The 19,840-nt window shown below is 44.3% G+C and overlaps 2 protein-coding genes across 5 annotated transcripts in view; one reads left to right on the top strand and one right to left on the bottom strand.

Annotated features, from left to right (window-relative positions):
* The window catches only part of bsna (bassoon presynaptic cytomatrix protein a), a 58,289-nt gene that overhangs the window by 6,970 nt on the left and 31,479 nt on the right, over positions 1-19,840 (top strand). For all 4 annotated transcript variants that reach the window (XM_053849542.1, XM_053849541.1, XM_053849543.1 and 1 more), the window contains exons 2-3: positions 5,898-6,624; positions 16,757-18,517. In XM_053849542.1, the coding sequence (XP_053705517.1) occupies positions 5,898-6,624; positions 16,757-18,517 (2,488 nt within the window). The remainder of the gene's footprint in view (positions 1-5,897; positions 6,625-16,756; positions 18,518-19,840) is intronic.
* Positions 1-19,840, bottom strand: part of LOC128749693 (helicase ARIP4-like) — an 87,268-nt gene that overhangs the window by 40,621 nt on the left and 26,807 nt on the right. Inside the window, exon 3 of the mRNA XM_053849551.1 lies at positions 10,321-10,394. The gene's annotated coding sequence lies outside the window, so the exon portion shown is untranslated. The remainder of the gene's footprint in view (positions 1-10,320; positions 10,395-19,840) is intronic.

Genomic DNA, 19,840 nt, shown 5'->3' with positions numbered 1-19,840 from the left:
TCCAAGGACAAGCTGTGTTTGTTTACGTCTCCTCTCGCGCACACGCTCCACTCCACTCCTGATTATTGATCTCCTGAAGAGACGCATGCTCAATCCCTCTTCAATTATAAGCCAGGATTATCTCCCTAAAAGCATCTGTGGAGCTATTCATTTTAAAAGGCGACAGTAAGGGGGGGTGGTGTCAACATAAACTGTCTTACCTGTGGTCCAGAAAAATACTTTCTGACCTGACTGGGGGCAAATGAATGAGGCCAGAGGCCCCTTTAAAAGTCTTCAGAAGCCCAATTTGACCGATAATAGTGTATCATCGCGGAGCTGTTAGCAAGTCACGGCTCCGCGAAATAAAAGATACCCGGCTCTTTAGCAGCAGTGTGTGACAGAAGGTGGAAACTGTCCTGTTAGGTAGTCTCTATTTATAACTCTGTGTTCCATTTTCTGCCCATCCTGAGTCGGAGCGGCATAAATTAATCCTTTTATTACACACAAAGCATGAAAGAGCCCTTTCCTGCCGCTGAAGGAGCCTCGCTGGCGAGAGAAACAAGCCGGATGTGAGGCAGGAGTCGCGAGTAACGCGGAGATAAACGGCCGTCTGCTGAAAATGACTAAAACAATGTTTAATAACGATAAGATGCAGCTCCGCTCTCACTGGCAGATTAAATAGTTTTATCTTGTTGAAGGACGCAGCTGCTTTGCTGACTCACTTCAGACGGGCGTGTGGGAGAGCGCTTGGCTTTGTCTTAACTTAATTTGCCAAACTTTTAAAGGCAGAATTTGACCTTTTTTTTCTTACCACACATGTGTTTGGATTCAACAGCATTTCGTGTTTATTCGGTTGATAAATGAGAGTAATTATGAACGGGCTTGAGGACAAACAACCCAGTTTCTCGTGGCTCAACTCCAGATTTTTTTCTTCTGCATTAGTCGCTCCAATGTCACTCTTAAGAGGCCCAACTAGACTGAAGTGTTTTCACTGAACGTTGAGTAATGAGTGAGCAATGCATCAGATTATAAAGTTTGTACGTGATAAATCGACTATATAATATAAGAATATTTGCCACAAGACACCACATTTTCCAATTTGAATGAATTTGGTATATTACTGAATCAAATTATGGACCCATACATACATTTAAAGAACAAAATATTGTTTCTTTTGCGTCAGTTTGACAATATCGCAATGGTGGCTACATTCAAGTTTTTATATCACCTTATTTAGACTAAAGCTCTTTTAATGTCTTGAAAATATTAGGATAAGAATTTCAAATTTATAAGCATTTCAAGTCCATTCAGAGTAGTGGAAACCCTGACCATTGTGTAGTGAAAAACCACCCTGAACAAAAGCAAACAGATACTTTTGTTCAGGGATTCCTCCATGTTTGTTGTTGTTGTTATCATCCTAGCTGCCACCTGTCTTGTGCATCAGTGTGATCAGTGGACCAGGAACTCCTGCACTTACAAAGGTTCCCTGTTGTCTGGAGAGCAAACTGTTCAATTAAAAGTTAAAAGTCTCACCACTAACATTTAGTATACTTTATATGAAATTGTTTCAAGATGTGTTCAGGTAATCTGAGAGCTGAAGAAAGCTGAGGCAAACCTCTGAACCTCATACTTAAACTAGCATGCTTCTTCTGGTCGTTTGACGCTCAAGGTCATGCCCCTCTTCAGCCATGTTCTTGAACGAAACCACAGCACTCTTCCTGACTACTAAGGCAGGCGATCGCTTGATATCGATCCGAGGTGCCATCGGGTCTGATTGAATTCAGTGAAATACCTCCAGATGGATTTCCAACCGTGTCGGATCTCCGTATATGTTTAAACATGTTGTCAGAGAGGGAGAGAGCGGCCTGGAATGCTAATGCAAACTGCGCTCTCCATTTTGTGTCTTCACCCCTTCACAATAAAAGGTGTGGGTTAGGAAATGTGATGCTGAGTCAGCAGTATGTTTGTTCTCAAAACAGCTGTTGTGATAACTACTTATCAGATAGTTCTAATTCAACGTCACAAGAAGAACAACTTATTTAGTTTGAGATAATATCCTCTGAATGCTTTGGACGTGACGGTTCAGATATATGGCTTCCAAAATGTTGTTTTTCCTCCATCTGTTGCTCAGTTAAAACTGCATTGAAAGGAGAAAGGATTAAATATGCGTCACATTTTACAAGCATAAATCAAGTCTTGAAACATTAAAGCCATTTCATAGAAAAGCAAAAGCGGAATATAACAGATGCTTTTCTGTTTCTTCTGCTCAATAACACAACCGACACAGGCAGCCAAAACACAAGTGGGCGATAATCTAGTTGACCACAGTCACTCAGCGAACTCGCAGGTTAAATCAATGAGTCATCAATCATCCTGATAACAACTCAATCCAGCTGAATCGCACATTCGTCGGTCAAGTTTATGTTGCTAGCGCACATGAGAGTGGGACACACAACTGTAACTGAGGCTGTAAATCTAGCAGTGACCACGGCACGGCTTTCACCACACCCATCCGCAAAACCCACACATCACTCATCCCTTGGTCAGATTTTGGAAAACCTCACACACCTCCAGCCAAATAGTTTTGAGAAGAGAAAACGCATCAAAGCTAGCGCGTCTATGGCGGCGACGGCGGTGTTTACTCAGCACCATATGGGGTCATTAGGCGGTCGTTCGCAGCAAAGCTTCTTACAACACACCACAATATCAGTCACATGCTGCTAGGACTTCTGCTGCACACACATCTGTGCACGCACATGTAAGTACAGCAGCATATTTATGTCCATATGTGTGCGTGGATGTAGCACAGCTGCAAGTTCAGCTCCACATTACACAAGACTTTGAGCTTCATCAAATGAGCAGAATACACAACATAAAGAGACAAGTGTTATGCTAAAATGTGCCATGATGCACGGCAACAGTTGACACGCTAGGGACAAATAAAATGTACATTGTGACTTCAAGATAACAACACAAGGACCCATAAAGCAACTGGGCGGGCCAGATTTGGCCCCGCGACCTTGAGTTTGACACCAGCGTAATAAGTAAATAACTTTTTTTGGTGAGACACAACTGCAATTACTGAAAGCTGTTTAGTCACAAGCGGAATCTGCCCACAGCTTTCTTAAAACAGCATCAGGTAGATGTGGCTGTGTGGGCTTGTGAGCATCTATACAAGAGGCTTCATGTAGCACCTCCATTTCACATTGAATCCTTATTCAATACATCCAGAGCTCCACCTCCTTTCTGCTGGAGTATATACCCAGCAGAGCCAGCGGCCATAGTAACAGTTATGAGCTGCTGCAGGAGTCAAAAGTGGATCATCAACACGGCAAACAGCGGGGGAACAAGAGAAAGATGATTCAGATTTTTTAATGCGATTGTTACAGAGGATGAGTTTACTGCCGGAGCGTGTGAGTGACTCGTGCTGTTGTGAGTCAAGTGGAAAGGTCAGCGATTATTAATAAAGAGGAAAAGCAGGACACGAGCATCGCAAGGTCTCGTCTGTGAACAGAAAACTGTAAGTATCTGCAAAGTTAGTCGCATCTTTGGAGACAGTTCCTCGACAGAATGAAAGGTCATAATTGGAATAAAAGTAGGAATGAGCAAATATCAAACCTATCCTGCATTTAATCTCAAGATACAACATTTATATTGAGAACTAACGCACCAGCAGGGGCGGTGGATTAAGTACTTCCACTTCACGACAAGAACTTCTGAAAACAATGGTGCTGTTTGTCGCAGCATTGTTCTCCAACAGTGTGCACAAATGTCACAGCTTTTTCTACACAGCGAGTGAAAAACAAAGTTTGGTGCGCAGAGCAGTGAAAGAAGTGGGAGGAGGTGAGAATATATAGAGAATCCTTGCAAGAGAGAAGCATCAGGTGATGTTTATTTCACAAAGCAGCACACTGGAGTTGTTTGTTTCGCTGCAGGTCAGAGTATGAGTAAGGCTACAGCTGTCTAGAGGGACGAGATCACTTAAAGCTCAGCTCAGTGCATCAACAGGAGGAGACGGATACTCGGGTGGAGGTCGATTAAGATGTGAAAGCGCCTCCTCTGGGGACTTTCTGGGATTGTGAGCGGAAAAGTCGAGCGGTGGAGTAAAGTTGGCAACTTAATTGTCAGAGACGGGTCAGATTGGATTTTGTGGCAGCGGCAGAATGACTTAATATTTAATTTCACGTCGCCTTTAATACTCTGAGGTCACAATATGACTCTTGGATGTTTTAAAAAAGTGCCATACATGCAGGAACACCATGAAACATCTGAGTTTGGCAGTACACACGCTCTCTACTCCTGATATCAAGAACTATTTGTGTAAAAAATTCTGACATCAAGTCCACTGAGATGTTTGCAGCCTTATGAGTTCACAGAAATAAAGCATGTTGATCATATATCCTCACACAAATATGCACAGTGACTCCACTAAAAACCTTTTAACTCCCCAATAGGATTTAGTTACAAGTAGCTGTCCATGGTGCTGACTGAGAGACGCCGACATGAGACAAACACTAGGGCAGGGTATTGCAACGAACCGCACAATTCACTGAGCACACGTGGATCCCATGTGGCTGTTCCCAGACCGTGTGAGTCCCCAGGGTTTCGTGCATTAAAAATAAGTTTAAACTCTCATGAAGGAAAGTCTTCCGGATTCTCTCAACGGTCTTTTGGTTTGGAGTTGTTTGCTACCATTAAAGGCAAATCACACACACAGTGCCCCTACTGGCCAGGCGGTGATTTGATTCAAAGCGTGTTCTGAATCCACAGAGAATTGTGGGACCGTAGAACAAGCTGGTAATTCAGCTCCACGCCTGTCTGTGAAACAAGCAAACGGCGGGCGTGACTGGGATGAACCTTACTCCCACAAAATATGTCTTGTCATGCGTCAGCTGTAGATACTCATACTATCCCCAGCTCTACTAGCACCTCTGTTTCCATGCTAAGTACCTTTGACGGCTAGATGGTTCAGTGAGGCTTCGACGATTTTGTTGAGTCATCCCCAAACAGCCCGGCGCAGAGACCAGGGATCTCATCCATCCGCTCTATTTCTTTAAGATTGTGCTCAGACTTAATGGCTGCACTCATTTCTGTGGCTCCGTGAGTCGGTGCGCGAGTGAAATGGTGCATTAACGAACATGAAGCCATTTTTGTTTTGGTTCATAAAGTTCACCCGGAGCTATTTGATGACTCTCTTGGTTCACTTCAGTCTTTACTACAGCTTTATTTGTTTGACAGAATAATTTGTCTCTTGCCAAATGAATGGTTCCTCGGAGAGGTTTCAGTTCCACTTTTGAGAATTGGCCACCAAGTACCTGTAAATTATGAAGTTGTGGTAGAGTCAGACAATAGATGAAGATGAGATGTTGACAACGACAGTATGGAAAAGAAAAGGCTTCTCTCAGACTGTCAACAAGAGCCAAACTTTTAGTGCAAGACCAAGTGGAGTGGAACGTTTTTCTTTCTCCATCGTGACACCAGCCTCAGTAAATCAGCAATTCCATTTTCTGTGGGCGCTAAGCATTTAACGCCGGCTGGACCTCAGCCTCCCGACACAATCACTCAACGCCAGCACCGTCAATAGAGAGAAATAGAATGAAATCTGATGCTTCACTGCCTGTGCGCGGATGCAAACCCCAGCTGTGTCTGGAATTAACTCTGTTTATTCCAATGTTTCTGCTTCAGAACTTTAATTTAAAGATACAATTTCCCTTAAATGGCTCCATCAAACAAATATGCTTTTCCATTAGATGCTGACTTCATTGAACAGTTAGAGCTGAAGCCACAGGGAGGTGTTGAGTTTGCACGCCAATATTAGTGTTGCCGTGAATGACTCTCAATGCATTGTTGTGTCAAAGCACTTGAGGGTAAAAGATTATTCTAAACCTGCTTTCTGTCTTTGTGCTCTTCTCTTTCAGGGGTCCAATGGGTCAGATGGGCAGCCCAAAGCTAGGCATGCAGCAAGGAGGAGGGATGGCTGGGATGGGAGGAGGAATGGGAGGAGGGATGGGTGGTATGGGAGGAGGAATGGGAGGAGGGATGGGTGGTATGGGAGGAATGGGAGGAGGAGGCATGGGAGGCGGTGGAATGAGTGGTGGAGGGATGGGAGGTGGCATGGGTGGAGGAGGAATGGGGGGTGGAGGGATGGGAGGCGGAATGGTAGGTGGACGAGGAGTAGGTATGGGCTCTGGAGGAGGAATTGGGTCCAGAGCTGGCGAACCTTATCGCCTGGCCACTCATGACACCCCAACCTCCCCCCGACACATGCAGTCCGGTACGGGATCCGGCATGGGCCAGAGCACTGGATCAAGTCATGGGATGGGCCAGTCTCAGGGTGGCTCAGCTATGGGCGTCCACGGAGGCCAGAGTCCAGGTCAGCACGCCTCCCGGAAAAACCTCCAGGTGGACTTTGGCGGGTCAAGGACGGGCAGGTCTCCTTCTGCGTCCCCAGACCGTGGCATCACACCGACCTCGCCCTACTCAGTGCCACAGATTGCACCCATGCCCAGCAGCAAAGTCTGCCCGGTGTGTACCACCACTGAGCTCTCCAACCCACCGGCTGTTCCTAACTACAACACCTGCACCCAGTGCAAGGCCACCGTGTGCAACCAGTGCGGCTTCAACCCGAACCCACACCTGACGGAGGTAGGTCCAACACTTACGATTACTTTCAACACGTTTCTGCTTTTGACGGACTGCAGTTTGACTGACTTTGTAGCTCAAGAATCCCACATAAAATCGATGAACCCCACAAAGACTGAGCTGACACTATCTGGCTGAAGGAGAGAAATGAGTGGCAGATGCTCTGGTGTATTTTCGCAATACAATGAAGCATTTGGAAAAGAGTGTAGCCATGATGGACGAACAGTGTTTGGGCTCTGTGGTTCTTTCTCGAGGCGGCGACAGAATCTCTGCTAATGTTCTTTGAGCGTGTTCCAGTGTGCCAGTTAGTGAGATAATTCCACCCTGGAGTGATATGAAGAAGGCAAACCCTCTGATATCCCAGGCTTTTAGGAGGTGCAAAAGTAAAAGGAAGTGATTTGTTGAGGTCAGAAGGAGCGAAAACGGAGTTAAAGTGTCTTGCTCAAACAAAATCAATGCTCGCGCAGATAAACATGATCGCAGGGCTCCCAGACAGGATCATCTCGAAGCCAAAGAACAACACCATCAGGCTATACTTGATTTATTAGCCATGTTAATGCCTAAATGATTCCTCGAGATGTTTTTGGTCCTCAGGCTTTTTCACTGGCAGACACACAAATCAACACGTCGCCGGATTAAACACACCAAAGACCCATTTCTCATTTGTTCTCATCAGGGGACAATGTCTCAGGATGATCCATGTTTACCAGGCAGATCGTTTGGGCTGTTGTTCCATGTCGGTGAATTTGAATTGTTTTTTTGTTTTTTTTTGGACGGGGAACTTTTGCTGAAATGATACCAGCAGTTTTAGCGACTGAGAATTAGCAAAAGGGAGATAAAATTACTAAATATGTAAAGAAAAAAAAGAAGACAACAAAATAAATAATTCCTATTATTTATCTATATTGTCAATTTTTGGCTTCCAAAACGCCATAGAATTCAAAAACATTTCACAAAACAGCAAGTGATTAATGTAATTTTTTAATCTCATTTATAAATAATGCCAAAATGCGGAGGATAATCCCTCGATTCAGGGATTCCTGCTGCACTTCTCATCGACTCACACAGACCTGCACCACTAAATATGCCGTCATCCTTCCTCAAGGATTCATTTTGAGAGTCTGTTGTAGGCGATCAAATATTTACATGGATGTGTCAGTGGACTAAAAAAAAACTCCTCCACCAGAATGTGTTTCATGGAACAAAAACAAGAGATTACAGTTTGACGTCCCTCTTCATTATTGAGGCTACTCAATGCTCCTCGTGCCCAGGTAATCGAATAATCCCCCGTGGCGCCCGTATCTTGTCACATTCTGATGCCTTCTGCGTCCGATAGCATTTAGCTGAGTAAAGCGGGAGAGTGACACCAATTAATGGGATCAGGGAGAGAGATTACGGAGGCAGAAGTCATGGTGGGTGGCATTTCTCTGAAACACGCCTTTCATGCTGCTGCCGTTTGACCTTTTTGTGCGAGATAAGTTGTATGCGACTCCCACAGAAGAGACGCTCGGATGAGATGATACAGCTGCGTTGACAAGGCAGTTTCACTCCCCTTAGAATGCGCATGCAGAAGTCAAACGGTTCACCTGGCTTGCTATTGAAACTGTGGTTAGGATGGGCGACTTTGTTTTTTGAATCATTGTTTTCACTCAAAACAGGGGTGATATACTTCAATGAACAGCCAGGAAAATCTTCCAAAAATGCTTGCTGCTCTTCATTAAAAAATATGTTTTTTCTGAATATTAAAATAAATAAATGGATTCGGTTTCTGGATAAATATTGATGATTACCATGATATAACTCACATAATAATATATAAGAGATATATAAGAGATTACTCTTTTACTATATAAGAGATTACTTCTTTCAATAAAGCTATGTTCTAAACACAATAAACTGTAAAAAAATAAAGGTAGAATTGTGTTGTGGAAGGTTTTATGAACCAAATATATTGAAGATTTTAGGTTCTAACAGGAGATAAGATACAGCAAATAAGAAAGTCTAAAGGTGTGGCAGAACGTTTTAGAATGAATGACACTAGACACGTAAATATTTTATGCATAAATTGATAGACGTGTAACTAAAAACGCCTCTATCCTGAAGAGAAAACATGGAATATATTCATCAATGTGTTCAAAGGGGACAAATAACAATACAGTTTACAGTAGAATTTGAAACTGCAGTTGGTCTCCTGCTAAACATGTTCACACCGGTTACATCTGGATAGATACAGGCAAAGGTCCACATGTGAACCACGCTTCATTTTATTATATTAGCTTCGTCACATTTTCAAATCAACCGAAAGAACTTGAAGATTTGTGTGCTGCTCGTTGCTCCAGCTCCTCTGAAGGATCAACCGGAGTCATGAATATGTATGATGGATTTTAAACCCCTCCCTCCCTCCCCCACCGACACAAACTCGCCTGGGAGTTCATCAGTCCCCGAGAAGCACAAATGAGAAATATGTTTTGTGTCGGCAGGTAAATACCGGATGCTGCTTTTCTGACTAAAGGACAGGAAGTAATGGATGCATAAATTCCAGAGCTAAAATCTGACTCATGTTTCTGTTCATTTAGGGAGTCAAAGAGCTTCATGGTCACTGATATCGACATGATTAACGGCTAATGAAAGGAAAGTGATGTGTGCCGCTTGAGGGAAGCTTTTATGCAAATTGGGTGGAAGAGAAAATGGAACATTCACCTTTTCAATTCCCTTAAAAGGTCTTTCACCTGGAACACTGCCATCTAGAGGCAGGAAGTCATCACTTCACAAACCCATTCCAGTCCCACAGAAAACTTTATACCTCCCAAATCTATCACCTAAAATATGCATTTATGTCTAAATATTTAGCTCTAACTTGAGAGAGAGTCCTCCATCTTGGTGACGTCTCGCTTCCCGATTGCTTTCATCGACTATTGGCAGCTCGTGTTTTCTCCCGGTAGCTTGTTGTTCAACATACTGCGTTCTAATTTTGGACTCAGCAGGCGCCTGGAGCTGCTAATAGGCAAGGCTGTGTGTATATGTGTGTGTGCACGCGCATGTGTGTGAAGTGGATTAATTAGTTTCCGGAGAAATCTGCATACTGGCTGTCTGTGTTCTGCGCTCAAGTCTTCACAACCTCCTGTCACATTGGGCGCGTGCGTACTGCGTGCGTGTGTTCTCTGAAGAGTTCAGTGGAACTATCACTGTGAGAGCGAACGGGTGTCATAGGTTTTGCTGTTGAAATTGAATGTGCTCTTCTTTATAGATTTTTTTTCCTCCTGAGTTTAATACGTGTGATTTACGCTACATCATAATATCATAACCGAGACAGGTTGTCGTATTTCAGGTCCTTTTCTTGAAGGAAACTCCCCTTCTTCACTCTTATATCTTCAAAAACGAAGGGCCAACCAGTGTCAGTTTTCACTTCAACCTCACGTCAGACCTGTATTTTAAGACTCTTGCAGCACGGAAACATTTCACAGTGATATCATGAGATCATAACCATAGTTTTGTTCACGAATGAATGGCACTCTGATAATTACCTCTCACAGTTGAGATTTCTAATGGTAGCTTTCATTGAGGCAGTAGATTATCATGATCACCATGATTTCAGCTGCAATTACACAGTAATGCAACGCTCCTACAATAGCCGAGGCATATAGTCAATTACGACAGAGGAGAGAGGCTTGAACCCGCGTCAGCTTCAAAAACACATACCTGGGTGGGTGTCTGTCGCTGCTCGGGGTCTTGGTGGAGCGAGGAGTCACCAGGATAAAGTCGAGTGGAGTCACCTGAGGAGAACACAATAGTGGCTATTGAATGAGTCAGTACTCACTCATCTCTCATGTAAGGTTTTCTGAGGACAAACATGGCTTCAGTGTCACTGCAACCTCCTCCATGATATGTATAAAAGCTAAGGTGAGAGGACTTAACATCATGCTGAATGTGAGGTCCCATAGTGTCCAGACTAAATATCCTGTGCATGGCAAGTGACATTGCCAAATGCATGTGGCATAACACTGATGATAATTTTGTCCTTGATCCCAGTAAGAACGAAATAATATCATTATTAGAAGCCATTTAATGCAGCTTGAGAGTCAGGAGAACAAAGGTTGGTTTCTAAAAACAATTTATCCTCTGAAGTTCCTTGTTCATGACACCATGAGCAAGTATTCATAAAAGTTTGCTTCATTTGTCCAACATTTTTCATCACTTCATCCTCAACCGGCTTATCTTCCTGCCCTTTCTGGTTCATCCTTTGTCTCTTCCCTGCTTCCAAGCGGTGCAGCAGAACTGCAGGGCAAAGTGCCAGTTATCTCCCTCTGAACGCTGAGGTTCGGGTCTATTCTGGGAAAGTAGGATGGGTCGAGGGGAAGGGGGAAGAAGTGACAAGGAATCTCTCCACATGTATTAAACATAAGCGGCTGCAGAGAGAAGCCCTGCAAACACCTCAAGTGCTGCTCATGGAACGACCCGATATGTTTTGGGGGGAAAGACACAAGAATGTATAATCCAAACATGTGCCCTAAAAGTGATGGGTAATGAGAGCAGCAGTGGGCTGCCAGGAATTTATAATCACACGCTTTGAATAATAAATGACTTTAGCTTTCACTCTGATGACGAACAAATTGGGATGAATTAAAAGTAACAAAACAATTCTGACACTGCATGAACTGAAATATAGTGTAAAATCGTGTGATATTACTCCAAGTGTCCTAAATCATATATGTATATTTGCCACCTCTCTGTGTGTTTTAGGGCAGCATAACTGAGCCATAACTCACCTACAGAGAGTTTTCAGGAGGAAGAACAGCGTCGCTCTTTTGAAAGGATCTTTAAGGACACAAAGACAGCCTTGAAATATTGATGCTCACCGCCTCACTGATCTCAGACTGGCACATATTTGATATTGTGGAAGTGACTTGGACTTAAAACAGGCGACGCTGATGTCTATATTGAAGAAACCAGTGACTGATTCTGGTCTCAACATCTACTTAATGTCTTGTATTCTCTGTGTCTCTGTCACCGTCAGAACCACAATCAGATCATAGCTGGAGATTAATAAATTGAATCACTTAATGTCGCCTGATAGTTTGTCAATCCACCCTCCACCCCTCCCCATTGGAGAGGTCCTCCACGTCGCCTCCAGATTCTCAATAATTATCAGGACATGTGAGCAAATTGAGCCCCACCAGCACCGACAGTGATGGAACAGCTTCACACATTTGCAGTGTGTTACATGTTGGTTCTATTAGCTGCTGGTTAAAAAAGGGAATAATTGATTCAGTCTGTCACAGTAAAAGGGCTCCACAGCATTTTTGGATGATGGTGGTGTCTTCTAAGAAGCAAAGTGGTACTTGTATTGCCGTATTCAGAGATGCATTCCAGAGATGGAAGAATCTTGAACAGAAAAGGTGCCAATAACATGTGTTGTTATTACAAATTTTAAGGATTTTTCTTTCAGAAAAAAATCAAATGGAGTCAAGTTCAAAGACAGAATGAGTCCTTAAAAGAGTTTATACTGTAACTCCACCATGCTCATTTTTACTCTGCATTTAATATATAATATAATACATAATTGAACAATATTATTATATTATTCGCGAGCGCAATCAGACATCAGGTGGAAGTGACGTGCTCCTTTTACAAACACAGACGGATGTTTTGTGAATGAGAAAACCACCAACGAATTCGATCACTTCACGTCATTAAACGATGAAAATTTGTTTTTGAGATATTCTGCAGAAACAGACAGCAGTTATTACACTGAAGTGACCACGACAAATTCAATATACATGATGAAAAAAATGTTTACGCTCAAAGTCTTATCTTATTGGCATTGCATTTTTCATGACTTTTTAGCAATGACTGGAAATATCTGTGGTTGCTGCGGTTGGTTTGGAAGTACTTTCCATTTGTGTATATATATATATATATATATATATATATATATATATATATATATATATATATATATATATATATATGATGTCTTTTTTTTAATAATGAAATTGTTGCCCAAGTCCTTTCCATTTGTGTTATATAGTGTAAAAAGAGTGTCCATCCATTCACCAGACAAGTTCACAGAAAGGCAGTGATCATATTGGATTGGACATAAAGTGCTGAGGCAGATTTAATTAAGAAACATGCATTATAGTCTGATAGAGATCAATATCATCGACCCTTTGGGGTTATGCAGTGAAAATAGGCCGTAGAATAGATGGCAAAGGTGTGTGTGGGTGTGTGTGTGTGTGTGTGGAGATGGCATGATGAAAACAAGATGCATGAACGCAAGCCAGCAGCCGAGGAGAGTGTTTTATGGCTTAGTCTCAGTGGTGTGAGTCGATGCTGAGGAAGGCCTGTGTATTCATCAGGATCAAGTGAACAGAGAGGAATCTGCTTTGACTTTCTTGCTTCTTATAAGCTACGGCCAAAGTGCTCTTTGCAAATCGGGAAATGATTGACTTCAGCACGGTGGTGCACGCCACACGTTCGCAACACAAGTGTGCTCTGGACAGAAGGCAGGTCAACGAAACACCCACGCTCTCTTCAAGCGCTTGTCTCACTGAAACAAAAGAAAACTTTCCACCAATTCACAAAAGCCTTCAGACAGCCACAAAAAGGTAACAAACTATGTTGGAAAGCTGCGAAGCTGCGCACCAGGTGTCCTCAAGTATCAATAATTGTGTGTGCTTGATGGTGTGTTTCCAGAGTTAGCTGATAAAGCCCTACCCTCATCCCAGGAATACTTCCTGGAATGTCCTCGCTACATGTCCAGAATATCGATCTGTGCATTAGTGGCTTCTGACAGTCTGATCTGAGGGACTTGTCACGTGGACCGTCCGTGTTAATGAAGGCTGATCTCAGCTGAACTGTTTTGTGACGGTCGTGTTCCTTTGGTGCTCTCAGCTGCCTTCCCTCTTGTTTCCCTTAAATAATGAACACCAGGATGATGGGCAGGTCTTTAAGTGCACATGCTGGGTTCATGTCACAATGTGAGGTCCATACGGAGCCACAGCATTGAGTGTGTTTACTCATAGAGTCCACATGTTCACTGCTAATGGATTTCCACGTCTGTCTGGACGAGACCTCAACACAGAACCACTGCCGCTCACTTGAAACCGTCATCGTTTCAAACCAAGCTTATTGACTCGCGTGTATTTTCATCATTAATTCACCGGAAATGAATTTATCAGTATGCCGTGTCGAGGTAAAGACATTGTAACACATGAATATAACACTGAAACAGACTTCTCTGCGCTTCCTCTCACGGCTCCTCCCACTTTCATGAGTCACCCGCCGACCAAGACATGCGTCCGATGCAAAGTCAATTCTGCAATCATTTCACATGCGGTGCGAGCCAGGTCGTGAAATTGTCCCGCTAAAACACGTCACAACGTGACTGATGCCTCCTCGCAATAACAATTAAAGCCTCCTTACAGGTGGACTTGGCCCTTGAGCTGAGCATTAGTCATGAGCGTTCAACTTTCACCTGCGAAGAATGTGGCCTCTATCTGCGACGGCATGTGGGGAGGATAGTTAAGGTTGAATTTGCACCCTTTGGAGACATTAATAATTCAGGCAAGCAGCTGGCAGGCGTGTTGCCACCGTTCTGCGAGAAACAAAGCTTCATTCCTGACAGGATTCCGGCAGGTTTGTGAGTGTTGTTGAGCTCAGATGACAGATATGAAAGATAATAAATCACGCTAGACTAACAGGAGGTGTTTACCCAGAGAACCTGAGAGCGACTTTTAAGGAGCAGATAAAACCAGCAGGGAGCAGAGAGATAATGAGAGAGGATGAAGAACGCTTAGACGCTCAGAAGTCCTCCCCACACTGTTTTAACTTCCTGTCCCGGCTCATCTTTTTATATCTCACCACCCATTTTAAACAAATTAGCATGTAGTGCCACCAAAACTTTGCTCTTTAAAACCTCTAGATGTTGTTGTTAATCCCTCTTTTGGAGTGAACACATTTTGGGGCTTAAGTTGATGATGTTACATGTTTTATGCAAGAAATATCAACATTTTTTCTAGTATATATAGTATTTTATCGTCAATCACTGCGTTTTTTTTAAATACCAGAACTTTATGCAGCACTTGAAGCAGCTTTTCCAGCTGCGTTGCTCGACTACAAATCCCATAAGGCATTGCAACAGTTGAAGCTCCCATAACAGTTGTACCGGCCACATTTTTTCATCAAATTTATTCCTGATGCCACGTGGCCACATTCAGATTTAAGATTGTTTTGACGGAACTTGATTCATTTGACCTAAATAATGTCCACTGTATTATCTACGCACAATGAAATTGTTGTCTCTGATGATTTGCAGCGCTGATCTTTAAGTGCCACTTTCGGGAGGGAAACAAATGACTTTACCTCAAGCGGAATTCTAATCCTACTATAATGATAATAGTCTGCCTTTAAAAGTCAAATATTATGGCTCAGTCTGTCCATCAAACAAGCTTACAGAGCATAACTTATCGCTGTAAAAAGCGTGCTATTTATTTGATGCAAACGCTTCGATCACCACTAGATGTCGCTGGATTTTCCTTTTCTTTCGACGAGAAGTATTTGAATCAAGCAAAGCATGGAAGTGAATATTTTGCTGCCGAGCTGTTGATTAATCTCGCCACGAGAGCCGCCGAGCTGCCGGGATTAGAAAAACTGCTGACTCTTTCTCCTCTCCTTATTTGCACCCACCGCTCCCTGTTTTCTTCTCAATCCCCTCCATCCTTCGACGGCGCAAAAACACACAACCTGTTTTGATTTTTTTGCCAGAAACAATTGGGCGCAACAGTGAAGGGAACGCTTTGCACTGCTAACTACAAGTGTTGCTCTTTCTATTTAGGGAAGATCCCGCCATTTTTCAGGCAGAATGTGCAGCGAACAGCGCAAATTGAGGTTGTGACAAGTGAACATATGAAGTAGGAACTAGAACGGGGCTACAAAGGGAGTATTTAAGGCTAGGATGAGAGACTGCAGGAGGGTTTGTAGCAGCTGAGTGAACAGAACACATAATCTGTGGAGCTTTAGAAGCCTTTGCTTTTCTCTTGTATTGTCCATCAGCCCCGACAATCTACAAAGCTATTTTCTGCCACCCTGCAATAAAACCTGAGGCAAGGCTAAAAGGAGGGGTAAGTCTACTGTACGCTTGCGCAGTGCATTCTGGGAAGAGACGGGAGAAACGTGCATAGATTTACTAGTTTCTCTCCGGTTGCAGAGACGCTAACGTACCTCTTATTTATGGTAGCTTGGTGGGTGCTTTGGCGGGATGGACGGCACAAGAACAGCTTGATCCAGAGAGCGCAGAAGAGCTGCAACGCTTTAATTAATCTCGGTCGGGGAAACGTTAAAGAGCAGAGCGAGGTCTGGACGCCAGGGAGTATCAGCAGCTGGAGGAAGAGGACATGAGGCGAGGATGATGATGAGGGGTAATGCTTTTTTAGCCACTATTTTCACCATCGTCTGCGTTTGTGCTGCTGTCTGCATATGTTGATTGATGCGCATGACCGTCGCAGATGTAACTGTAATTCTTTTTACTTAGGTTGCGGTTACGGCTCAGCGTTCACTCAGCACTGCAGTCGATTTGTGGTTGATTTACTGCGTTCCCCTTAAATTTCAGTCTGGTTGCAACCGTTCTCGCTGCACTTCGTGCTTTCCATTACAAGGAAAATGTCCTTTAATCTCTGTGCCATCGAAATGCGCTCATATCTTCCACTTTGAAGTTTTGAGAATGAATTTAAGGTCCATGTGGTTTGGATGACAGACAGCGGAGCACCTTGTCTGAGTCAGCGTTCACATTTAAAGTACTAGCTGGCATGAATCACGGTGATGCTTTCTTCAATCCAGCTTCTTTTTTGATGTCTTATTGCTCCCGACTGGCAATCTGGAGGTTGCCAGGAGTTTTCATTTTGAAATGTCTACTGCATACACGTGTGAGTCAGAAAAAGAGTATCACGAAAGAAAAACAAGTACATTTCAAGTTATAACCATGAAACACAAGATGGATGTCAAGTTGCTGTCTTCAACACTGAACGGTATTAACAGTGAGATTCTTGACTAATAAAAAGGTTGTGGTCCTCATTCAAGAGGAGTTCCATGTGGAAGCATGTTTCAGCATGAAAATGACCAAAATGTCTTCCTTTTTCAGGTCCAGGAATGGCTGTGCCTAAATTGTCAGATGCAGAGAGCTCTTGGCATCGACATGACCACGCCTCGCTCTAAGAGCCAGCAGCAGATTCACTCACCGTCCCACCAAGCCAAACCTATTGTCCAGCCTCAGCCGTCCCAGCAGCCATCACAGCCAACGGCAGCATCGCAGCCCAAACCTTTGGCCCAAAGTCAACCCGTACAGAAGCAGCAACAGCATCAACCGCAGCAACAGCCACAACCACCACTGCAGCAACAACTACCAAGGCAGCAGCAACAACTTCCACCACAGCAGCAGCAGCTACCGCCGCAGCAGCAGCAGCTACCGCCGCAGCAGCAACAGCAGTATCCCCAGTCCCAAACATACGGTCAAAGTCAACTCTATGGCCAGAATCAACCATACGGACAGAATCAACCCTATGGACAGAATCAACCGTATGACCAGAATCAATCATACAATCAGAATCAACCCTACAACCAGAATCAACCCTACGGCCAGAGTCAGCAGTACGGCCAGAATCAACCCTTCTCACAGTCCCAGCCCTACACGCAACCCCAGCAGTATCCCCAGCCCCAACAGTATCCCCAGTCCCAACAGTATTCTCAGTCCCAGCAGTACCCTCAATCTCAACAGTATCACCAGCCCCAGTCCTACCCCTCATCCCAACCCGGCCCCCAGGTTCAGCCTCATAGTTCGCCAGGTTTACAGAGACAGCAAGGCCCTGCGAGCCAGCAGATGCAGACAGGGCTGTCTCAACAAGGAATGATGTCAGATCCATATTCCCAGAAAGGACACGGCGCATCAGGGATGGGAGGCCCACCAGGAGGCGCCACACAACCAGGTGGCCCAAGGATTCCACACCCTGGTGCTGTGCCCCTTCCTGGTTTGACCAAGGCACCTTCCCAACCTGATTTGGGCAGGGGTTCTCCAATGCACCAATCTATGGCCCGGCGTCAAGACCAAACAAGAAGTGCCGGCTCTTCCCCGGCCCACAAGCAGCAAAGCCATGCCCCTCCACCTGCGCAGGATGGCCTGACTAAGTTATTTGGCTTTGGAGCATCACTGTTAAATCAGGCCAGTACTCTGATAAATGTTGACCCACTATCCACGGCATCCACCCAGCCTAGCCCTGCACGAGGCAAGGTGGTGTTCAGCAATGCTACGCCGGACACCAAACAACAAAGTACTCCAGGAACCAAACCATTCAGCATGGGTGGCGGACATGCTCCTACCCAAATGGGGGGTCCTAGTGCACAGAGTCAAATGGGAGGTGCCTATCCACCAAGCCACATGGGAGGTCCTCATGCTCCTAGCCAAGTTTCTGGTACCCAGATGGGGGGTCCTCGTGATCCTATCCAGGTTTCTGGTACCCAGATGGGAGGTCCTCATGCTCCTAGCCAAGTATCGGCAGCCCAAATGGGAGGTCCACATGGGCCCGTTCAGAAGCAGCAACAGCAGACCACGCCACAATCCCAAGGGACACCCCAACAGTCAGCGACTCACCAAAAGGTGCCGCAGCAGACGCATGGACAGCAACATCAGCAATCTCCTGCACAGTCACAAACAATACAGCCCAAGCCAGAACCAGTTTCTGCACCTGAGCCAGCTCCTGAGCCCCCCAAGCCAAAAGTGAATTGTCCTTTGTGCAAGACTGAGCTGAACATTGGAAGTTCGGACCCGCCAAACTACAACTCCTGCACGCAATGTCATAGCCAAGTGTGCAACCTGTGTGGATTCAACCCCACGCCACATCTGGTAGAGGTAAGAGCTGTCTATTGATACACTGGCGTTTGAACACAAGGTTGCATTCCTGTAATATGGCTTCTGGCGTTCCGATAAGAGCAAAGGACAATGTTACCCTGAGAACTCTGAGTCTGCAGTCAGACACCACCACTAGTATGAGCGCAACCATTTCGACTGCTCACTAAAGCCAGTGAATGCAGTTGACTGATGAAGGGAAATGAAGACCAAGGACGTGGGGGAGTAAATGGTGATTTTAAATGATGTTTTTAGAGCATATTCTAAACGAACAAAGACATCTTGAGCTCTGATGCCTCCGGTGCCCTCAGAGAGATTCTGCTCTGGCACAACAGGAGAGGTTTAAAGGTCGACTACACTCTCTCTGCCTCTTCATCGACCCAGGTTTAGACGTGTGAAGGAGCCAGAGAAAGCAATACACAAAGAGGAATGGAAGGGATTGAAGGTAATATCAAAAAGAGACATATGCTATGCACACAGTGCGCAAATAAAAAAACTTCTCCAAGCTAAATTAAAGTCATTGAGGCAGATGGAGAGTGACTTCTCTTAGCTTCACTGTAAAGCCGCGTGATGCCTTCAGGGTCATCAGGAAGTTGTTCATGGTACAGTAATGTGTTGCGGCTGCCTCCAGGGAATCATTTACTGAGGTTTATATATAACTTCTACTACAGCAGAGAATGCACAGCGACTGAGCACAAATAAAGAACGTTGAGAAATGTAGGCCAGATCAAAGAGGTGCTTTGAGTGTTGCGTGTGTGTCACTTTAGAAACTCAGACAGATCTAGGGGACTCCCTGGAAAGGTAGCAAGTCAATAACAGGGTAGTTACATCTACAGTACACAGCCACTCAGAAGAAACCTACACAAGCAGTATGAGATCCAGACCGAGAACAGATCAGGAGCCAGACATGAAAAGCAGATGCATGTGCAACCTGAAAACCAAGGAGAGACCAGACCTAGAACACTGCCGCACACAAGGACTAAGCAGATTGTTAGGTTAAATGTGAAAATAAACGCAGCAATACAGATGAAGTTGAGCCCGTCATACACAGGTGCAGGTGGAAACAATAAGAGTTTCATGTGAAATGAAAGCAGCACATGATTCATTCATATTTAAAGCAAAGGGTGCTTTAAGCATAAATAGACCCAGAGATTAAATATGTAAGTGTCTCCTGAAAATGAAAAGTCAGTCGGTTCAACCACTCCTTATCTTGAATGGTAACATCCTCTCTGTTCAGAAAATATATGTGCAAGCCTTGTCGCTTTTAAAAGGTATGGCATTTACCTACATTAGACAAAGTGGCTTAAAAAAACGTGAATGAAGCAT

This window comes from Synchiropus splendidus, chromosome 18 (assembly GCF_027744825.2).
Source record: "Synchiropus splendidus isolate RoL2022-P1 chromosome 18, RoL_Sspl_1.0, whole genome shotgun sequence".
Lineage (NCBI taxonomy): Eukaryota > Metazoa > Chordata > Actinopteri > Syngnathiformes > Callionymidae > Synchiropus > Synchiropus splendidus.
Note: the sequence above shows the minus strand (reverse complement) of the source record. Positions and strands in the feature narration are given on the sequence as shown.